Source organism: Sarcophilus harrisii, chromosome 5 (genome assembly GCF_902635505.1).
Source record: "Sarcophilus harrisii chromosome 5, mSarHar1.11, whole genome shotgun sequence".
In the NCBI taxonomy this organism is placed as follows: Eukaryota; Metazoa; Chordata; class Mammalia; order Dasyuromorphia; family Dasyuridae; genus Sarcophilus; species Sarcophilus harrisii.
This window is the reverse complement of record NC_045430.1, coordinates 30,314,969-30,333,278: the sequence shown is the minus strand read 5'-3', so window position 1 is coordinate 30,333,278 and position 18,310 is coordinate 30,314,969. Positions and strand designations below refer to the sequence as shown.

The window sequence follows — 18,310 nt, the reverse complement described above, 5'->3', positions numbered from 1 at the left end:
TTGTATTAGAACTGTGTAAAGATTTTACTAGCAAGTCACTGACTTAGATGTACCTTTTTATCTCAGGGTGTCAGGCAGAGTTAGGCACACCCGTAACTAAGGCTTATTTTGCCTATCTCATTGGCTTATCTTGAAGAAAGGACTTTTTAAAGTACTATGTAAAATATGATATTAGTTCATATTACTACATTTGAATTCTTGTAACATCAGTTGTATGACTCTGGAGGGATTACTTAATTTTTATGATCAACCTCTCTAACCAGTGGGGACAATAATAATTGTATCTCCTACCTTTTGGGATTGTTGTGATGGAAGTGCTTTATTATAAGCTTTAAAATTCTATATAAATAAGAGCTCTTTTACCATGATTAAATGAGGGATTTAAACTAATTAACTCTTAAGATTCCTTCTAGCTTAATCTGTCAATTTACAAACCCTTTTTGATCATTAATATTCAGAGCTGTAGCCACTTGGTTGAGAGGCCATAATCAACCAACAAATCTTAAGAGTGCCTATCATTGGCTGAGAGTTACACACTATGGAGACTGGTGACTTGGAGTCAGTCAGGAAGTTTGGGTATAAATTCCATCTTTGCCACTTGCTGTGTAATTTCATATATATCTTGGAGCCTGGGTTTCCTTTTCTGAAAAATGACCCCATTTTACGTAGTCTCTTATTTAATTATTCAATAATTATTCTGTTATTTATCTCACAGGATGTTGTGAGAATCAAATGAGATAATGAATGTGAAAGGGTTAGAAATGAGCAAACTCTTACAACTATTATCATTCATTTTCTGCCGTCAGTTTATAGTCTCTTTATTTATCAGGGAACCTGTTATACATGAAAAGGATATATGCAATATTCCACAACCATATTATAATCATTTTTTTAAAAAAATATCTATCTTTTTTAACAAAAAAAAAAAAATCACTGGCTTTTCTTAATAAGTCTAGTCTCTCCCATCCTAATTCACTTTTTTTCCAGTGTAATCCTGTGAATTACCATTGGAAAATCAATCATTAAGCATAGGCATTGTGCTAAGCGCTAGGAATACAAAGAAAGTAAATGAAACCCTTTGTCCTCAGAGAGCTTGCTTGTTCCTAATAGGACTTAATCATATACTTAAATGAGCATTTGCAGGATACATCAAAACAGATAAAGTGACTTTCAGTGAGAGGTACCAGCATCCCGAGGAGTAGCAAAGCCCTCCTGTAGAAACTGACACCTAATTTTGATTCTAAGCCTTGGAAGTAGGGGAACTGCAGCCAGAACTAAGGAAATGTGTGGGAGGGGAGAAGAAAAAGAGCTCACAATAGCAAGAAGGATTCGATGGCTAAACCATACAGAGAGATAAAAGGGTACCCTGTGTAAACATCTCAAGTGCCAAACCAAGGAGTTTATATTTGATCTTAGAAGTAAAAGCCAATCAAGTAAAATTCCCATATCTGATCAAAATGAAAGGGCAGTAACATTTATCATCTCCAGGATGAAATGGGAAATCCTGTTTGGTTTTTAAGGGCCATTTTCATCTTCCCACCCCTTTTTTCCTTTTCCTTTCTTCTTAGGCCTTAAACTCCCATATGGACTCTGCAGGCCAATGACACTGGCTTTCTTACTGTTCTTTAGACCAGAGTCTCCATCTCCTGATTTCTTGCATTTTCTCTGGCTGTCTTCCATGCCTGGAACTCTTTCCTTCATTTCTACATTCTGGCTTCCTTGAAAATTTTCACCTTCTGCAAGGTCTTTGATTTGTCTTCATGCTAGTGCTTTCTTCTCTCTGTTGACTACTTCCAATTTATCCTGTCTTTTTACACTGTGAGCTCTTTGAGAACAGGATTGTTTCTTGCCTTTTGTATTTCTAGTACTTAGCACAGTGCTTAGAACATAGTAGGTACTTAATAAATGTTTGTTGATTAACTAGAGTTGAGGTGATTGGAATTGTGCTTTTGGAAAATTGATGTCTCTGTGGAGAGTAGTTGAATAGGGAGAAATTAGAGGCAGGGAGAACAACTGAATAATTTCAGTAGTTCAGGTGATAAAGACCTGGATTGGGGTGGTGGCTGTTTTGGAGAGAAGGGGGAAGGATGTGGGCATATAGAAGAGATGTTGTTGAGATATGGGAGATTTGGTAGCTGATTGGATGTGAAATAAATGTGTGAATAGATGTGAAAGGCTAGCATTTATAGAGAACTTACTATGTGGTAGGCATTGTGCTTTACAATTATTGATTCGTTTATCCTTATTACAATCCTATGACGTACTACTATTATCCTCATTTTATAGATAAAGATACTGAGATAGACAGTAAAGTAACTTGCCCAGAAAGTCCAACAGTTAGTGTCTGATGTCTTCCTGACTTCAGGTCTGGAGCTCTATCCATTTTCCCACCTATGTTCCCAAAAATGTGAACCTAGGTTTCTAGAATGGGTGGTGGTGTCTTTGATAGTAATAGGGAAGTTTGGGAAAGGAGTGGGTTTTTAAATATCTAATAAGGCACTTGGTGGTGTGGTGTTAGAGCTTTGGAAAGTAAGTCATAGATATGTAAATCTGATGGTCTTTGAATCTCTGACAGCTAATGAGCTCATCAAGTGTAAATAGAGAAGACCCAGGAGAGATCTTGTGAGATATCTCAGATATCACAGATAAAATTCAACAGGACCTGGAAGGAGATCTAGGAAAGAGGACTGGAAAGGGGCGTTAAAATAAATAGGACAGGAACTGAGAATTCAGTGTCACAAAAAATCCTGATTGGTTTAAGAGAATGTGTCCATGAGTAGGTGATTGCCAGTATCAGATGGTACAGTGAAGTCAAGGAAGATGAGGATTGAAAATAAAATTGAGCATTTAAGAGATCATTGGTAATTTTGGAGAGGGAAATTTCAATTGATCTATCATTTCAGAAGCCAGATTGTAAAAAAGAGGAACAGAAGTGGTGACATCTAATAGATAGAGGATAAAGAAAGGAATGGAGACTTGCACCCATATAATATCAAAAGAATGTTGGAGTTAAAAATATAGGCCTTCGGGGGAGTGGCCCCCACATGCCTTAAAAATAGTATTCTGTTAAAATATGGGAGTAAAGACAGCTTTGTGATTTTATCAGCGTATGGCTCCTTAGTAAATAAGTCCTAGAGAGTTGCCAGTAAATATCCTGATGGTGATCAAACCCAGGCCACTCCAAATACTTTTTTCTATACTACTACTTTGTTAAGAAAACATAACATTTGAAAGAATCTTATTGTTTATAATAAGATTTTAATGAATCCAGATTCAAACACTGGTATAATTTGCATTTTTTCTTGTGAATCTTGAATGCTGTTGAGAATCTTCATGGCCTTTAAGTTGAAAAGAGCTAAATTCCAGTCGTGCCTCAGACACACCTTAGGAGCTCTTTGCTTTGGAAGGAGAGTGTTCATACATTGGGAGTTCCTTGAAACATAGGTCTTAGAGATTCCTTAAAAACAAAATAAATTGTTCTTAATCACTTTTCTCTCTTTCCTGATCTTTCCCTTAAGTAGAAAGTCTTAGAACTTATTCTTATCATTATAAGCTTTTTCTGAAGCTTGGGTGCTTCAAGGCAAGATATAAAACAAAACCAAGCCTTGTGGCTGAGTCTGTTCATATTTTTCCTACTAAAGTAGGAAAAATATTTTGTCTGTTCCATATCTTAAGAAAGAAGTGATTGGATTTGTTTTACCAAATTCCTGGCAATTCACATTTACTTCTGTGCTCTTCTCTCCCTCTCCCCCCAAAAAATGTCATCTTTTTGAAACATTCCTCATTGCCTGAAGCATCTTTGCCTTGATCATCCCTGCTGTCTGCCTTTAATGGAAGGTGCCTGCTTCAAGGTCCCTTCCTCCCACTCAGCTCTCCCTGCACTGTCAGATAGCTGGCAAGTTAGTTTACAGTGGATTTATTTTTACCAAACTATTTGGTTCCTAGTTGTTTTTAGAGGCTGGACTTTGACACAGACTACTTTTTATTTATTTATTTAATAGCCTTTTATTTACAGGTTATATGTATGGGTAACTTTACAGCATTAACAATTGCCAAACCTCTTGTTCCAGTTTTTCACCTCTTACCTCCCACCCCCTCCCCCAGATGGCAGGATGACCAGTAGATGTTAAATATATTAAAATATAAATTAGATACACAATAAGTATACATGACCAAACCGTTATTTTGCTGTACAAAAAGAATCAGACTCTGAAATATTGTACAATTAGCCTGTGAAGGAAATCAAAAATGCAGGTGGGCATAAATATAGGGATTAGGAATTCAATGTAATGGTTTTTAGTCATCACCCAGAGTTCTTTCTCTGGGCGTAGCTGATTCAGTTCGTTACTGCTCCATTGGAAATGATTTGGTTGATCTCATTGCTGAGGATGGCCAGGTCCATCAGAACTGGTCATCATATAGTATTGTTGTTGAAGTATATAATGAACACAGACTACTTTTTAAAAGGAAATACATTAATGTTTTATCGCTTGGTGTAGTTTGATATAAGGGAGGGCAGCATGTGGAAGACCTTAGATAAACGCATATCTGACGTGTATTAATTGCTTGACTTTTTTGTACAGAAGTTAAGCTGTACTGGGGGTTCCTTTTGAGGACATTCCTTCTACCTGTTTTATGAAGTCCTTATGAGAAGGGAAAGTACTTGAATGTTAGCTTTTATTATTAAATAGATTTTTTTCAACATAGGTTGGAAAACATTTTTAGATCAATGGGTGATGCACTGTGACTGTTTCTACAAACTGTAGCCTTTTGCAGTTGAGTGCATAGTGGATTTGGAATTAGGAGAGAATTTGGTTGAAATTCTATCTTTGGTCATGGGATGGCAAATCACTTAGCTCTTCTGAACTTCCTTACCTGTAAAAGAGAAATGTAATTATCCTGGCTGAGTCTACTCCATTAGATGTTATATGAGACATTTATGAGTGTAGAATCTTTAGCATGAGCCAACCAGAGCTACTTCTTCCTTCCATTACTTAATCTGCTTTTCTGAGTTACTAGGCCTTGCAGCATTGTGGAGGCTACCCAATCACAGACACAGACATAAATCACCTTTACTTTAACGAACATTAAATTGATTTCATTCTAACCCTCAACCTTGGATCCCTCCTACCATTTCATCACCCTTGAACCCTCATGTGTGCTGCATCCATATAACTCTTATCACCAAGTCCACTACAATTCTATGTAGCACAATTTCAACTGAGTTCTCACTGCTCCTTGGAAGTCTTATTTTTGCCTTATCAACCCATTCTCTTACTCTCTTCAAGGGCTCTTCTAAATCTCCTCTTTTTCCAACCCTCCTGTGGCTACTTCTCCCACTTTTTCAGATGAGAACCGTTCAGTTGAGGCCGTTCCCCATGAGCTCCCTCTTCTCCCTTCTTCCCTCATCTTTCAGTCAGATGCCTACTGATGTTATCATTGTCATAAGATGAAGTGGCCTTATTCCTTCCTAAGGCTTAACTGTTCAGGTGATTCCATTCCTTCCCATCTCCTCCAGCAGAGTTTCCCCTTCTGGCTTAATCCATACTTACCTATCCTGAAAACAATCAAGCAAAGCAAACCATTCATTTAATACTACTTCTACTATTATTACTATCTTCCCTTTCCCCCCCACTGCCATTACCACTGCTTCTACTGAATTCTATTATCCTGTATCTCTTCTGCCCTTTTTTAACTAAGCTCTTTTAAAAGGACATCTGTAATAGGTGTCTCTACTTTCTTTTCCTCTCATTCTTAGCCTCTTCTAATCTGACTTTTGACCCTATCACTTCACTCAAACTGCTGTCTCCAAAGTTACTAATGACCTTCTAGTTGCCATATCCAATGTCCTTTTCTCCATTCTTGATCTCTTTGCAATTTTTAACACTGTTGATCACTTTCCCCTTTTGATAATCTCTTAAGGTTTTATGGATACCCACCTTCCAAGCTTTTATCTACATACTACTGCTTCTTTGCTGGATCTTCATGTACCTCTAACTGTAGTGGTCTTCTCTCTCTATTCTTCAAATGGTTATGTTATCTGCTCCCATGAATTTAATTACCATCTCTGCTGATGGTTCTCAAAATTACCTGTCTTGCCCCAAATTCTCTACTGATCTCCAATCTTGAATCTCTATTTGCTTTTTAGACATCTTAAAATCACTATGTCCAAAGTAGAACTCATCATCTCTACCCCTAAACTTTCTCTGTTACTGTAAAGAACACCACATTTTCCCAGTTCCTTAAGACCCACAACTGAGGGATGATCTTTACTTTTCTCAGTCCACCTCACCCTATCCCCTATTGCAAAGATCTATTAATTTCATTCTTGCAACATCTCTCAAATATCCCCTTTTCCTCTGACACTGCACTGTTTGCCTCCAGTCTCTCCCCACTCAAATCCATTCTCTGTTCAGTCACTAAAGTGATCTTCCTTAAGTACAGGTCTGATCACTTGTCCCTTCTCTTCTGGATAAACTCAAATAGCTGCCTGTCCCCCTAGAATCAACTGTAGAATACCTTGCATAATGTAGTGCTTCCCCTGCTTCTTGCCACCAACATTTCCAGTCTTGTTACACCTTTCTACCGTTCCCTCTCTGATCCAGTGACATCAGCCTCCTGGCTGTTCTATAAACAAGATACCCCACATCTCTTGACTCCAGGCATTCTCTCCAAGTGTCTCCCATCTACTTCCACTACTGAACTCCCTTGCTTCCTTCACACCCAACTAAAATCCCACTGTCTACAAGAAATCCTTCCCAACCCATCTTAATTCCAAAGCCTTCTCTCTGATAAATATTTCCCATTTATTTTATTTTCTAGCTTACATGCTGTCATCTCCATTCAGTTGTGAAGTCCTTGAAGACAGGGGTTTTTCCCTTTCTTTCCCCAGTACTTAGCACAGTGCCTAGCACAGAGCAGGCAATCAGTAAATATTTATTGATTGCTTGATCCTAACCTGATAAGGTTTTGGGTTTGGGCTTTTTGTTGGGGTTGGGTTTTTTTTGTTGTTGTTATTATTTTGCCTTTCCCCAGTTACATGTAAAAATAATTTTTAACATTTGTTTTTTAAAACTTTGAAATCCACATTTTCTTTATTCCCCTCTTTCCAACACTCCTCCCCCCCAGTGAGAAGGTTAGCGATTTGATATAGGTTATACATGTTTAATACATGCAGAACATTTCCATATTAGTCTTGTTATGAAAAAAAACAGATTAGGGGGGAAAAACTTTAAGAAAAATAAAGTTTAGAAAGGGTGCTTCAATCATTACTTCTTGGGGGAGGGGGTACATTTACTTCAGACTTCTTGGGCCATTCTGTTGATGAATAGCTGATCATCTTACAATATTAGTTACTTTGTACATAGTACATTTCACTTTGCATCAACTCATGGAAGTCTTACCAGGTTTTTCTTGTTTTCCTTTTTTTTAAAAAAATATATTATTTTCAATAGTATTTTGTTTTCCCAAACACATGCAAAGATGAGTTTTCAACATTCAATTCTGCAAGACTTTGTGTTCTAAATTTTCCCACCTTACCTCCCCTCCCTCTTCCTCAACACAAATTAGCAATCTGATATGGGTTAAACATGTATACTTGCTCTAAACATATTTCCATATTTGTCATGATGTGTAAGAAAAAATCAAGACTAAGAGACAACAAACAAAACAAAAAAGTGAAAACACTATGCTTTGATTCACATTCACTTCCAATCACAAGTCTATTGGAATTTCCTTGAATCACTGCATTGCTGAGAAAAGCCAGGTCCATCACAGTTGATCATTCCATAATCTTGTTTCTGTGTACTTGTATCTTGTATCTGTGTACGGTATCAGTTCATGTAAGTCTCTCCAGGTCTTTCTGAAATCAGCCTGCTTATCATTTCTTATAAAACACAAATAGTATTCCATTACATTTATATATCATAACTTATTCAGCCATTCCTCAGCTGATGAACATCCCACTACAAAATAATATCATAGCATAAAGGTAACTTGGAATTTTTAAAGGTTCTGGCAATGGAATCCAAAATCATTCAGATATAAGGTTTTTGAATCCAGGCTGATGGACCAGCAAAAAGCCACGTGTTTTGTTAACTCAAATTTAATTTAGTGATGTAAGTAATATAGAACTGGCTATTAAAAAGAGTAAATTTCCAGACATCTAATAGATCTAAAATCAGCAGATTTGATTGTTTGGCATTAGTTTGAATTGTAAATCCATTAAATTAATTTTCACAGATTTATGGAATTTTTCTGATTATTACCCACTAAATCTAGTTATTAATCTTGGTTCTTGACTTTCCAAATCATATGATTTAGCTTTATTATTGATAATTAAGTATGACAAACAACAAATTTTTTTCTCAGTTTTCATGCAACTACTATGTTATTCTCAGCAGATGCCCCAAAGAAAGGTTTGGGGGCTTGGAACCCTCCTTAGCTGTAAATGAATTTTCACAGAATTTTTTTGTTGAATTTTATTCTGTAGACATCTCTCTCTTTAAATTAAAGCTTTTTATTAACAAAACATATGCATGGGTAATTTTTCAACATTGACCCTTGCAAAACCTTCTGTTCCAAAATTTCCCTTCCTTCCCCCTCCCCTAGATGGCAGGTAGTCCAATATATGTTAAATATGTTAAAATGTAAGACATCTCTTAACTGAGTTATCACATTAATGCAAATTGAAGTCTAATAATTGTTGTATGAACCAAATTTGGATGCTTGAATCTCCATAGATACTTTAGAACACTAGGTCATATTTACCTTATCATTTAATTGTTATTTCCTTTAATTTGCGATGTAAATCCATGAATTTTTTTTTTTTTTTTAAGATGGAGATGGTGATGGAGATGGAGCAGCAGGAAAGAAGAAGAAAAAGAAGAAGAAAAAGAAAGGACGTGAGTTTCTAAACTTGGTTTTATTTGATAAAACTTAAGCAATTGACTGACAGTGTTGGATTTGGGGCTGGTCTAGAACTTCTTCCCTTAGTGCATCTTATAGACTGTAAGATCACATAACTTCTCATGTTGTATATGATTCTCATCTCTAGCCTCCCAGAAATCCTTCATTGAAGACCTTCCCATAGCATTGGAGGCCTTCTTTCTCTGAATATTCTCTGGAAACACCCCCCAGAGCAACATTTGAGCTATTTATCTGGCTTGGTCTATGTTAAGGAAGTAAGTAATGCAGAGTTTTTCCTGAGGTAAAATTTAGTAAAAATAATAACATTACAAAACATCCCTTTTTTGTTGTTGTTGTTGGTGGTGTTGGTGTGACTTTTTTGGGGAGAATATTAGTCTTTTTCCTATGAGAAAAATTTTAGGGAAGCAAGGTTGTACAGGGAAAATAGTGTCAGGTTTTTTTTTTTTTTTTTTAATTGTATCTTCTCCATCTATTAAAAATATTTGAGCACATATTCATTTTTATATATATATATATATATATATATATATATATATATATGAATTTGTAAATCACATACAGCTACTGTTATATTGATAACATCTTCACTAATATAATTTTTCTTGCAAAGTAATAAAAAAGTAATGCCCTTGGGCATCTAGGTGGTGCAGTAGATAGAGCACCAGCCCTGAAGTTGTGAGGACCTGAGTTCAAATCTGGTTTCAGACACTTAACACTTCCTAGCTGTGTGACCCTGGGCAAGTCACTTAACCCCATTTGCCTCAAAAAAAAAGTAATGTCCTTTTTAAATGGCTTCTAAAATCTTTGGAGAGATTTTAAAAGACTAGAAAATTCCATTTCCAAATCTTTTAAATGTTTAGGAGATATGAAAGTTTTTTGTAGATGACATTCATTATTTTTGGCAACAGATGCTTAGTTTTTAAAATATCTTGCTATTGCTAATTGTGATAGCTTCATACTATCATGGGCTAATTCCCCAAAGCACAGTTTAGACTTGGGGTGAGGTTCATTGTTAATGGTGGATGTAAAGACAATCTTTTTGATTGTTTTGAAATTTTGGGAGGGTACTTCTTGTCAAATTTGATTAGCTCCAGGTCATACAACTTGTTGGTGACATTGGTCATTAGTTTCATCTTGTAATGTGGCTGACAGAACAGCTTATAGGAGGAATATGTTACCTCTGCATGTTTTTGCTCTCTTTTGCTTATGTAATTAGTGATTTATCTGCAATCCAGAATCTTTACAGGGTTCTTTTTAAGGTACTTTTTCTTGTTGTGAAGCCTAGTTTAGGTAAAACTACATAATAAAATCTCTTCTCTACTCAAAAACACATGCACATATATTTTATATACTGAAGTGCTGTGAGATGTGCTGAAAGTGACCCCTGTGGGTAATGGAACCCCCACTCTTTCCTCAGGCTCCCTTATCAGTTATAGGTGATGAAGTAAGAGTGTTGATTTTCAACCTGTGTGCTAAATATTAAAAAGTACATATAGGATTTCTAATAGATTTTTTTCCTATACCACAATAGAGTGTTTTGTATCTTATGGTACATGTACCCCACTTTAAAGACCATTAGCATAATGTAAAAAAATACCTCTCTGTTGTACTTGTCATGCTGTACATTTGTCAGAGCATTCTTGAGAAAACATTATGCTCGCCTACAGGCACCAAAGCCAGATTCTACAGGACCACAGGAAGAAAAAGGGTAAGAATGTAATAGGGCAAAAGGAAGCAAAGAGTCCATTTTTAGATCATTTGTAAGTTTTGACTTGAGGACTTGAACCACTGACTAAGAAATGGTAGACTTATGGAACTATTGAACCATTTCAGTATTGATGTAGTCAATTAAAGAAAACCAGAAGATAAAAGTATTTTGCAACCAAATGGAAGGAGAGCTTTAGAGTTTCTTCTTGGAGAAATTTTTTTTAAAAGTTGCTATTATGGAAGCTATTGAGCTAAGAAAGAAGTTTGAGAACTTGTGTAGAAAACTGGATTGACACTTTGTATAAACTAAGCCATTTAAGCTGTTATACTTAATGACTTCACTGTGAAAGTGGGCCTGGAGAAGATAGCAAAAAATGCAGAAATACTTGGTAACTGGCCAGGTTTGAGAGGAAGAAGCCAAAAGCTTGTAGATGATTCAGAAGCCTTATCCCTATAAATCATCAATACGTATTTTCAGAAGACAGGTGAAAGATTTTAGACACTGTAGCATTGAATATCACAGAATATGAAGTTGTCTCATGAAGCAAGTGTTACTGATGTCAGTTAGCAATAAGTGTCAGATTGTTAGTCACTTAGACCAAATTGTCCCAGTCAGCGTTGAATTAGAAGAAAGACTGAAGAGAAGTCACTGTACACAATTGCAACAGTCTCATCAAACTAATTCACATCAGTTGTTGGGAAATGACAGAAGCTATTGGCCTCAGTTATCATTTCTGACAAAACTCTAATTAATCTAAAAGTCTCAAGAGGAGGCCAAAAGATTCTCAGATCATTAATGACAAGCGAGACATAAAATGAGGAAGAAAATATCCTTGCTAAAGGTGTTAGCAGCTGTTATGGACAATATCTTATACAAGTTCCACATGAAAGGATTTCCTGTAGATGTTGAGAAGATAGTGTTTATGAATGATTTTGAGCTAATTTTTATCTAGCAGTAAAGCCTGGGAACATGATCAAGCCCTTCTTAATACTTATTCAAGAGACTGATTTTACAAGTTATACAGGAAAACCAAATGTATGGAAATTGACTTTTAAACATATTGTGATGTGGAATAGATTGTTGTTCTTTGAATTAGGACTTCAATAATTGTTTGTTACAGGGACTGCTTGGTGGACAGCTGGGTCTAGAATTGAATGAGGGAGACAGTGTAAAGATTGTATTTATAGATTTAAAAAAAAATTTTTAAAGAACACAGTTCTACCCATTAACTTTCAAAATTGCCCTGCCTGTGATTCCTTCTGCTGTTCACTGTACTTTTTTAAATGGTGTTAAAGTGGCCCTCCTTTTCTTTTTTTGGAGGGAGGAAGTCCTATTTTTTTCTCCCAGTGAAAAACCAAGAAAAAGAAAGAAAATATCTTTTCTAATAAACAAACCTAGCAAACAAAACTCATCTACATAGTGACATTGTCAAAAATTCCATCTGTCTTTCTGTGTCTTATGTCCATAGTTTTGTCAGGAGGTAGGTGACACGCATCATACCTTCCAGAGTCAGGTTAGGGTCCAGAGTGAGTGCCCCCGCCCCCTCTATCTTTGAAGTTCATTTCAGCATGCCAAATCTTTAGTGCCTATTTCCAGTCTGGAGTGTCCCTTCTGAGTGCTATGACTTTTGGTGTCTTGTCTCTTTTTGACACTTCTAAGCTCCAAACCCTGATATAATCTCACGAAAGCCTGTAGCTGGTTGCCTCCAGACACAGTCTTGCAGGCTGCAAATGTCCTTTTTCTGATGCTGCCCTGGGAAATAATGGCATTGACTTTGCTGATAGAAGACAGATCCTGTTGACTCTGAGCTCCTAGACTTCTTGGCAATCTCTTGTGCAGTTGCAAAGTAGAAGTTACTTTAGTTTCTCATATTTATTGATCATTATTTGATTGTGTGAACTAAAGGGTTTGGTTGGACTATGTACATTTCACTGGGTGATCTGATTCTCTTCAGGTAGCCTTCTTATCTGGAAAACTTGGATTGGATTTGTTTGAAAAATTACATATTTCAAACAAGTCCAAAGACCCATCTTTTCAATATAGATATTTCCCCACACTCTCTGAGGAACTGTAGTTGCAAACTATCAAAAGGGCATTGGAGAATTTGCATGGTGGGCACAAATAAGCTATTGCATATTTATATCTTAACCAAGAGAAGTAGTCTAAAGGATACTGTTGAAATTAATTGGGAAAGAAGTTGGGCCAGTCATGCTGCTGTCCTCCACTGAGAATACCAGAGGAGAGCTCGAGGGCTTTGTGGGTACTTCAGGCTACAATAACTTGGAGAGGAGCACTTCTTTTCTGGTTCTTTGGATGGATCCACTGTAGGATCAATGGAAATATCTGAAGAAGATGGCTTGTAATATGGACTAATGAAAATAATGCCCAGACGAATTCACTAAAGTATTAAAGACTAAACTTTTAAAGTGTCTGCTTGATTTTGTTTTATTAACATCAAAGTGTTTATATCTTTATTTTGCTCCTTTTGGATTGTTTTGTGGTGTTTTTTTTTCGTTTGTTTTAATTTTGTTTTCACGGTTATCAGATCATTTTTGTAACTCATGAAATAATCAGAATTCTCTTTTTACTGCCCACTAGGGAAAACTAAGAAAACCCTGTTACTGTAGTGCCCTAGTAAATTACAAAATGCAGAATATGGTTTTGTTTGATGTTCCGAAATAACTCGTTTGATTCACAACTGTTATTTCCATTTTTAGAGACGAGGAAACAGACACTTCAATAAGCATCAGAGGCTGTGATCAAACAGTGTTAGAGAGCTAGAAAATTAACTCAATGCAATATATATGAATCCTTGACAAAGTCTATGGGCTTTTTTGGTTGTTGTTTTTCTTGGGGGGAAAAAAGTAATGTAAATCAAATTAGATTTTAAACAAATAGATAGAATCTTTTTGTAAAACAAATCCACATTACATTTCATTTTCTGTGAATATGGGTTTTAGCATACTTGTTGTTTAGGACAAAGTTGGACATTTATGGTCAGTAAAAATGAAATTTATATAAAATTTTTGGGTGAAATGTGCCTTTTCTCCAAAGGCAAATTAACATTGAATGTGTCATTCTGTGCTTAAGAGATCTGTTGGTCGTATTTCCAGGTAGGCTTTATCTTTTTGTTGTTTATCTGATATAGGATAAGCATGACCCCCGTGGCCAACCATCTCTTTCTTTCTAGCTCAGCTGCTGTGTAGTGAGAGCCAAAGGATACAAAATAGACATCGGTAGAGGCCTGGCTGAGGTAGCAGTCTTGTCTTGATAATAAACTGTAATAGTTTTATTTGTCTTCCACAGCGAAGGTACAGACAGATCCACCCTCAGTTCCTATATGTGACCTGTATCCCAGTGGTGTATTTCCAAAGGGCCAAGAATGCGAGTACCCCTCAACACAAGATGGGTGAGTAGTATGTTTTATTTCAGATAGCCCCTATGACCTCATTGGCATAGGGTACTCCAGGGGGGGAAAGTCCTATTCCATGGGTTCAGATTAGTACCTTCTCTGCAAGCTGGAACCTTAGTTGAAATTCTGACAGTTTCCTACATTTGGACTCTCCTTAATTGATTTTCTCTTTACATTGGCCTGTAGTGGGGGTGGGGGTGCTATGTGAGTCCTAAATCAGTCCATTTTTATATACTTTAATACTCAGGATAATTTTTCTTTTCTATGTAATGGTATTCTTGAAATCTAGCACTTTACTCATTTGTTAAATATTTATTGCAGTCTGCAAGTGTAGCTTCACTGTATTCAAACTTATATTAGTCCTTGTCTTTCAAAAAGTTTATGGTCTATTACAGAATTGTCTTTTATGAGAGGATTAATTTGTGTTTTGAAATAGATGCCATAAGCTGAGAGTGGTAGTCTGCCTTCTGCTAGTAGTTCTATAAAAGTGGCAGATGATCACAAGGTCAGCGTGACCATAAAGTAGAAGACTGGACACCCATTTCTGACTAGCCAAAGCTGTTAATCTGTTATTTGATGTCTTTCAACTTTGTGGTGTCAAAGGAGGTATTTGGAACCTGAAGAGTGAGATTGATGAACTGCTGAGGGCAAGGGAAGTAGTTGTGATGATTACCTTCTACCTTGTAACAAAGTGTTGGACCTTTGAGAGGGAACTAGACCAGTGAGGAGAAAAGATGATAAACTCTCTTGTGTCTTCCTTGAGCAAGTGTACAGGTCGATACTCCCTCAGGCATTTTTTTTGCTGCTACTGGACGTGGAGAACCTACTTTTCCTCCTTGACCCACTGGCCAAAGAATTCATGTTATTGTGCCTTAGCTCTTAGATAATTTGCATTAGAATTCTCTTTGCCAGGTACTGTGCTGCATGTAGGGCTTACAAAGACAAAAAAGCAAGGTGTTCTAGTTACACTTTCAATGGAGTTTATGTAGGTACATACACATATATGCAAAGTAAAAATGCAAGAATTTGTTGGGGGAGGCATTACCAGATTAGGGTGCTCAAAAGAGGTTGGTGAGATTTTAAAGGAAATTAGAGATCCTATTCCAGCCTGGAGAGCAGCCTTGCCAAATTGTTGCTTTACTGTGAATTCTTTTAAACTTAATCCTTTCTCGATGTATTTGCAATTAAAAAAGAAAGCGAACAAAAGGGACACGAGATCTTTGGGATACCCTTAGAAATAGCCTACTATTTCACTCTGTCATGCCAAATTTACCACAGTAGGTCAAATAAATGCAAAGAGTGATGGAATATTTCTACAATGTGTTCCCCATTTTCTCAAGTTGCTCCCTAGCTAGGATTCATATATTTTATATCATTATAGTATATAATATATTTTCTTTCAATTTTCATGAATCCTACTCTGGTGCCTCATCACAGCATAGACATGACCAGTGCTAGCAAAGCTGTGATAGTAGAGCATAAACTGTTATATCCTCAAAGAGGATTGACATGTTTATCCACACAGGAAAGACCAAGTGATTCAGCAATATGTGTTCAGATTTCAGTATTCATCAAGTCTATTCATCAGGGGTTTATATATTTGGGACAGGCAAAATTGCTGGTCAGTGAGCAGAGTCCAGAATTGTAGAGATTGGACTTGGGTTGGATTACTTAAAGAAAATTGCCAGCCTTTTACTAACTCCAACCTTTGTAGTCAAGAAAAGAGCCATTTTTTCTAATCTAACATGATGGTTCTATGAGATAGCAATGAGACTCTTCTGCCTTAGGACAAACTTATATCTATATATATATATATCATAATAAATAAGGAAATGGGAACTGGCTGAAATATATAGCCATTGAGGAATTCCAAAGAATATCGGGAACAAAGAATACCCTCAAGGGATTGTATGATTAGGATTGAAAATGGTCTAGTCATGTCATCGTCAACATGGCTAATGGAAGAGAATTTCCAGTGTGTTGAGTCCCTTGTCTACTCTTTGGAAGGTGTATGGGAGGGATGGGCTTGGAATGGTTTTGAATTGCACCATTTGAGGGAATTGTTAATCAGTAAGATCATAGATCCATTTATGAGAGAGTTTATTGTGAATCTGGTCACAATATTGGAAACACAAAATATTTACTTTATAAAGAATAGAAAGTAGAATTTTTTTTTAAGACATTAAATGTAAAAGGTAGTGACAATTTTCTTGTGTGCTTTTTTATTTTTAAAACATGCATGGTTAATTTTTCAACATTAACCCCTACAAAATCTTGTGTTCCAATTTTTCTTTCCATCCCCTCTCCTAGATGGCAAGTAATCCAATATATGTTAAACGTGGTAAAAATATGTTAAATTCAATATATATACATATTTATGCAATTTATCTTGTTGCACAAGAAAAATCAAATCAAAAAAGAAGATAAAATGCAAGCAAACAATAAAAAGAGTGAAAATTGTTGTGATCCACACTCAGTCCCCACAGTTCTCTCTTTGAGTGCAGATGGTTTTCTTCCATCACATTGGAACTGGCCTGAATCACCTCATTGTTGAAGAGAGCCATGTCCACCAGAATTGATCTTGTTGTTGCCATGTACAATGATCTGGTTCTGCTCATTTCACTCAGCATCAGTTCCCTTAAGCCTCTCCAGACCTCTCTGAAATTATTAGTCATTCCATTACATTCATATACTATAACTTATTCAGCCATTCTCCAATTGATGTGCATCCACTCAAGTTTCCAGTTTCTAGCCACTACAAAAAGGGCTGCTACAAACATTTTTGCACATATGGGTCCCTTTCCCTCCTTTAAGATCTCTTTGGGATAAGCCCAGTCTTCTGTGCTTTTTTTTTGTTGTTGTTGTTGTTGTCGTTGTCTGTTTTTGCTGAGGCAATTGGGGTTAAGTGACTTGCCCAGGGTCACACAGTTAGGAAGTGTTTTCCTCCCATGTGTCACTTCTTAATAAACTTTCTTCTTTATTAAGTAGAAGTCTGTCAAGTTAAACAATTCAGCCCATTGGCCACACCAGCAAAACAGGCCTCAGCTGTCATTCCTCTCTCTCAGATTCTTAAACCATGGTTGGTTGATGCTTTGGCCAGAGTTCTGAAGTCACTTCCCTCACAGGATAATGGTGGTCATGGAGATAAATTGTTCTCCCTGTTCAGTTCATTTGACTCTATATCACTTTAAAGTCCTCAGGCTTTTCTCTGAATCCATGCATGATGTGAATCATTTCATCGGCAATAGAAGGACCTGTATTCACACAGTATACTTTGCCCAGCCATATCCCAGTTGAGTCATCTCTTGTTTGCTTTTTGGCCCTGACAACAAGAGATGCTATAGAAATGTTCTGGTAGATGTGTATTCTTCCCTTCTGTCTTCAATCCCCTTAGATTATATATCACTTGAGGTAATGAATAGGAAGCTTCCAGATGCATGATCTGATGTACAACTTCCACCCTGCCATTCCTTTACCTTCTTATGATTCCTTGGGGAAATTTTACACAAATTGAGTTTTTTAAATAACTTTCTATATAGGATTGGTAGGACTTGTAACTTTGTTGGTACTTTCTGAATTTTGATCTTCTCCTGCCTTGTTCAGGTTCTAGAATGGTTTTCTTTTCATGCCTTGATATCTGTTGAAATTTTCCTGTAGTTAATATGTTGGTCCAGGCAACTGGATTTCTGTACCAGATGAGAAACAGAACAATAATACTGCTAACGATTTGCAGTTTCGAGACATTGTTTCTCATACTTATGGCTATGGCCCAGTGGTAAATAGTATCTGGTTTGTTTTGACACATATGATGTTTATAAAATAGATCATTTCAGTGCTAGAAATTTACCAGGATTACCAGGGTGGTAACTTTGTTATGATGACTCTGAGGCAGCCAGATCAGGAATAGAAAAGATATCACAAAACCAAAACCCCCGTTTCTTTTTGGTGTCTTTTTGTGCCATTCTAGAGAGAAGTCTTTACATTGATTCTGGCCCTTTATTAGCTTGCATGTTGTGCCAGAAGTCTGTGGAAAGGAGAGGACTTCAGGAGAATTAAGGTTACTTAAAAAAAAAAAAAAAAAGTTTAGCTTTATAAAAGCTTCATTTATGTGGATAACTCACTTAAGTGGAACCAGATTTCTGGCTTTCTCACAGACTCACTGACATTTATTTGTTGAGTTTGTTTCTGGATTTTCTGTACAGCCCCACATGGCATCTGAGTTGTGTAAAGTACATTCAAAAAAAGAGAAATCCTAATGATCT

At 36.5% G+C, this 18,310-nt stretch overlaps 1 protein-coding gene across 1 annotated transcript in view; it reads left to right on the top strand.

The window, feature by feature from the left end:
• METAP2 (methionyl aminopeptidase 2) overlaps window positions 1-18,310 on the top strand; it is a 41,461-nt gene that overhangs the window by 14,125 nt on the left and 9,026 nt on the right. The window contains exons 3-4 of the mRNA XM_031938608.1: window positions 8,838-8,903; window positions 13,943-14,045. Of these exons, the coding sequence (XP_031794468.1) occupies window positions 8,838-8,903; window positions 13,943-14,045 (169 nt within the window). The remainder of the gene's footprint in view (window positions 1-8,837; window positions 8,904-13,942; window positions 14,046-18,310) is intronic.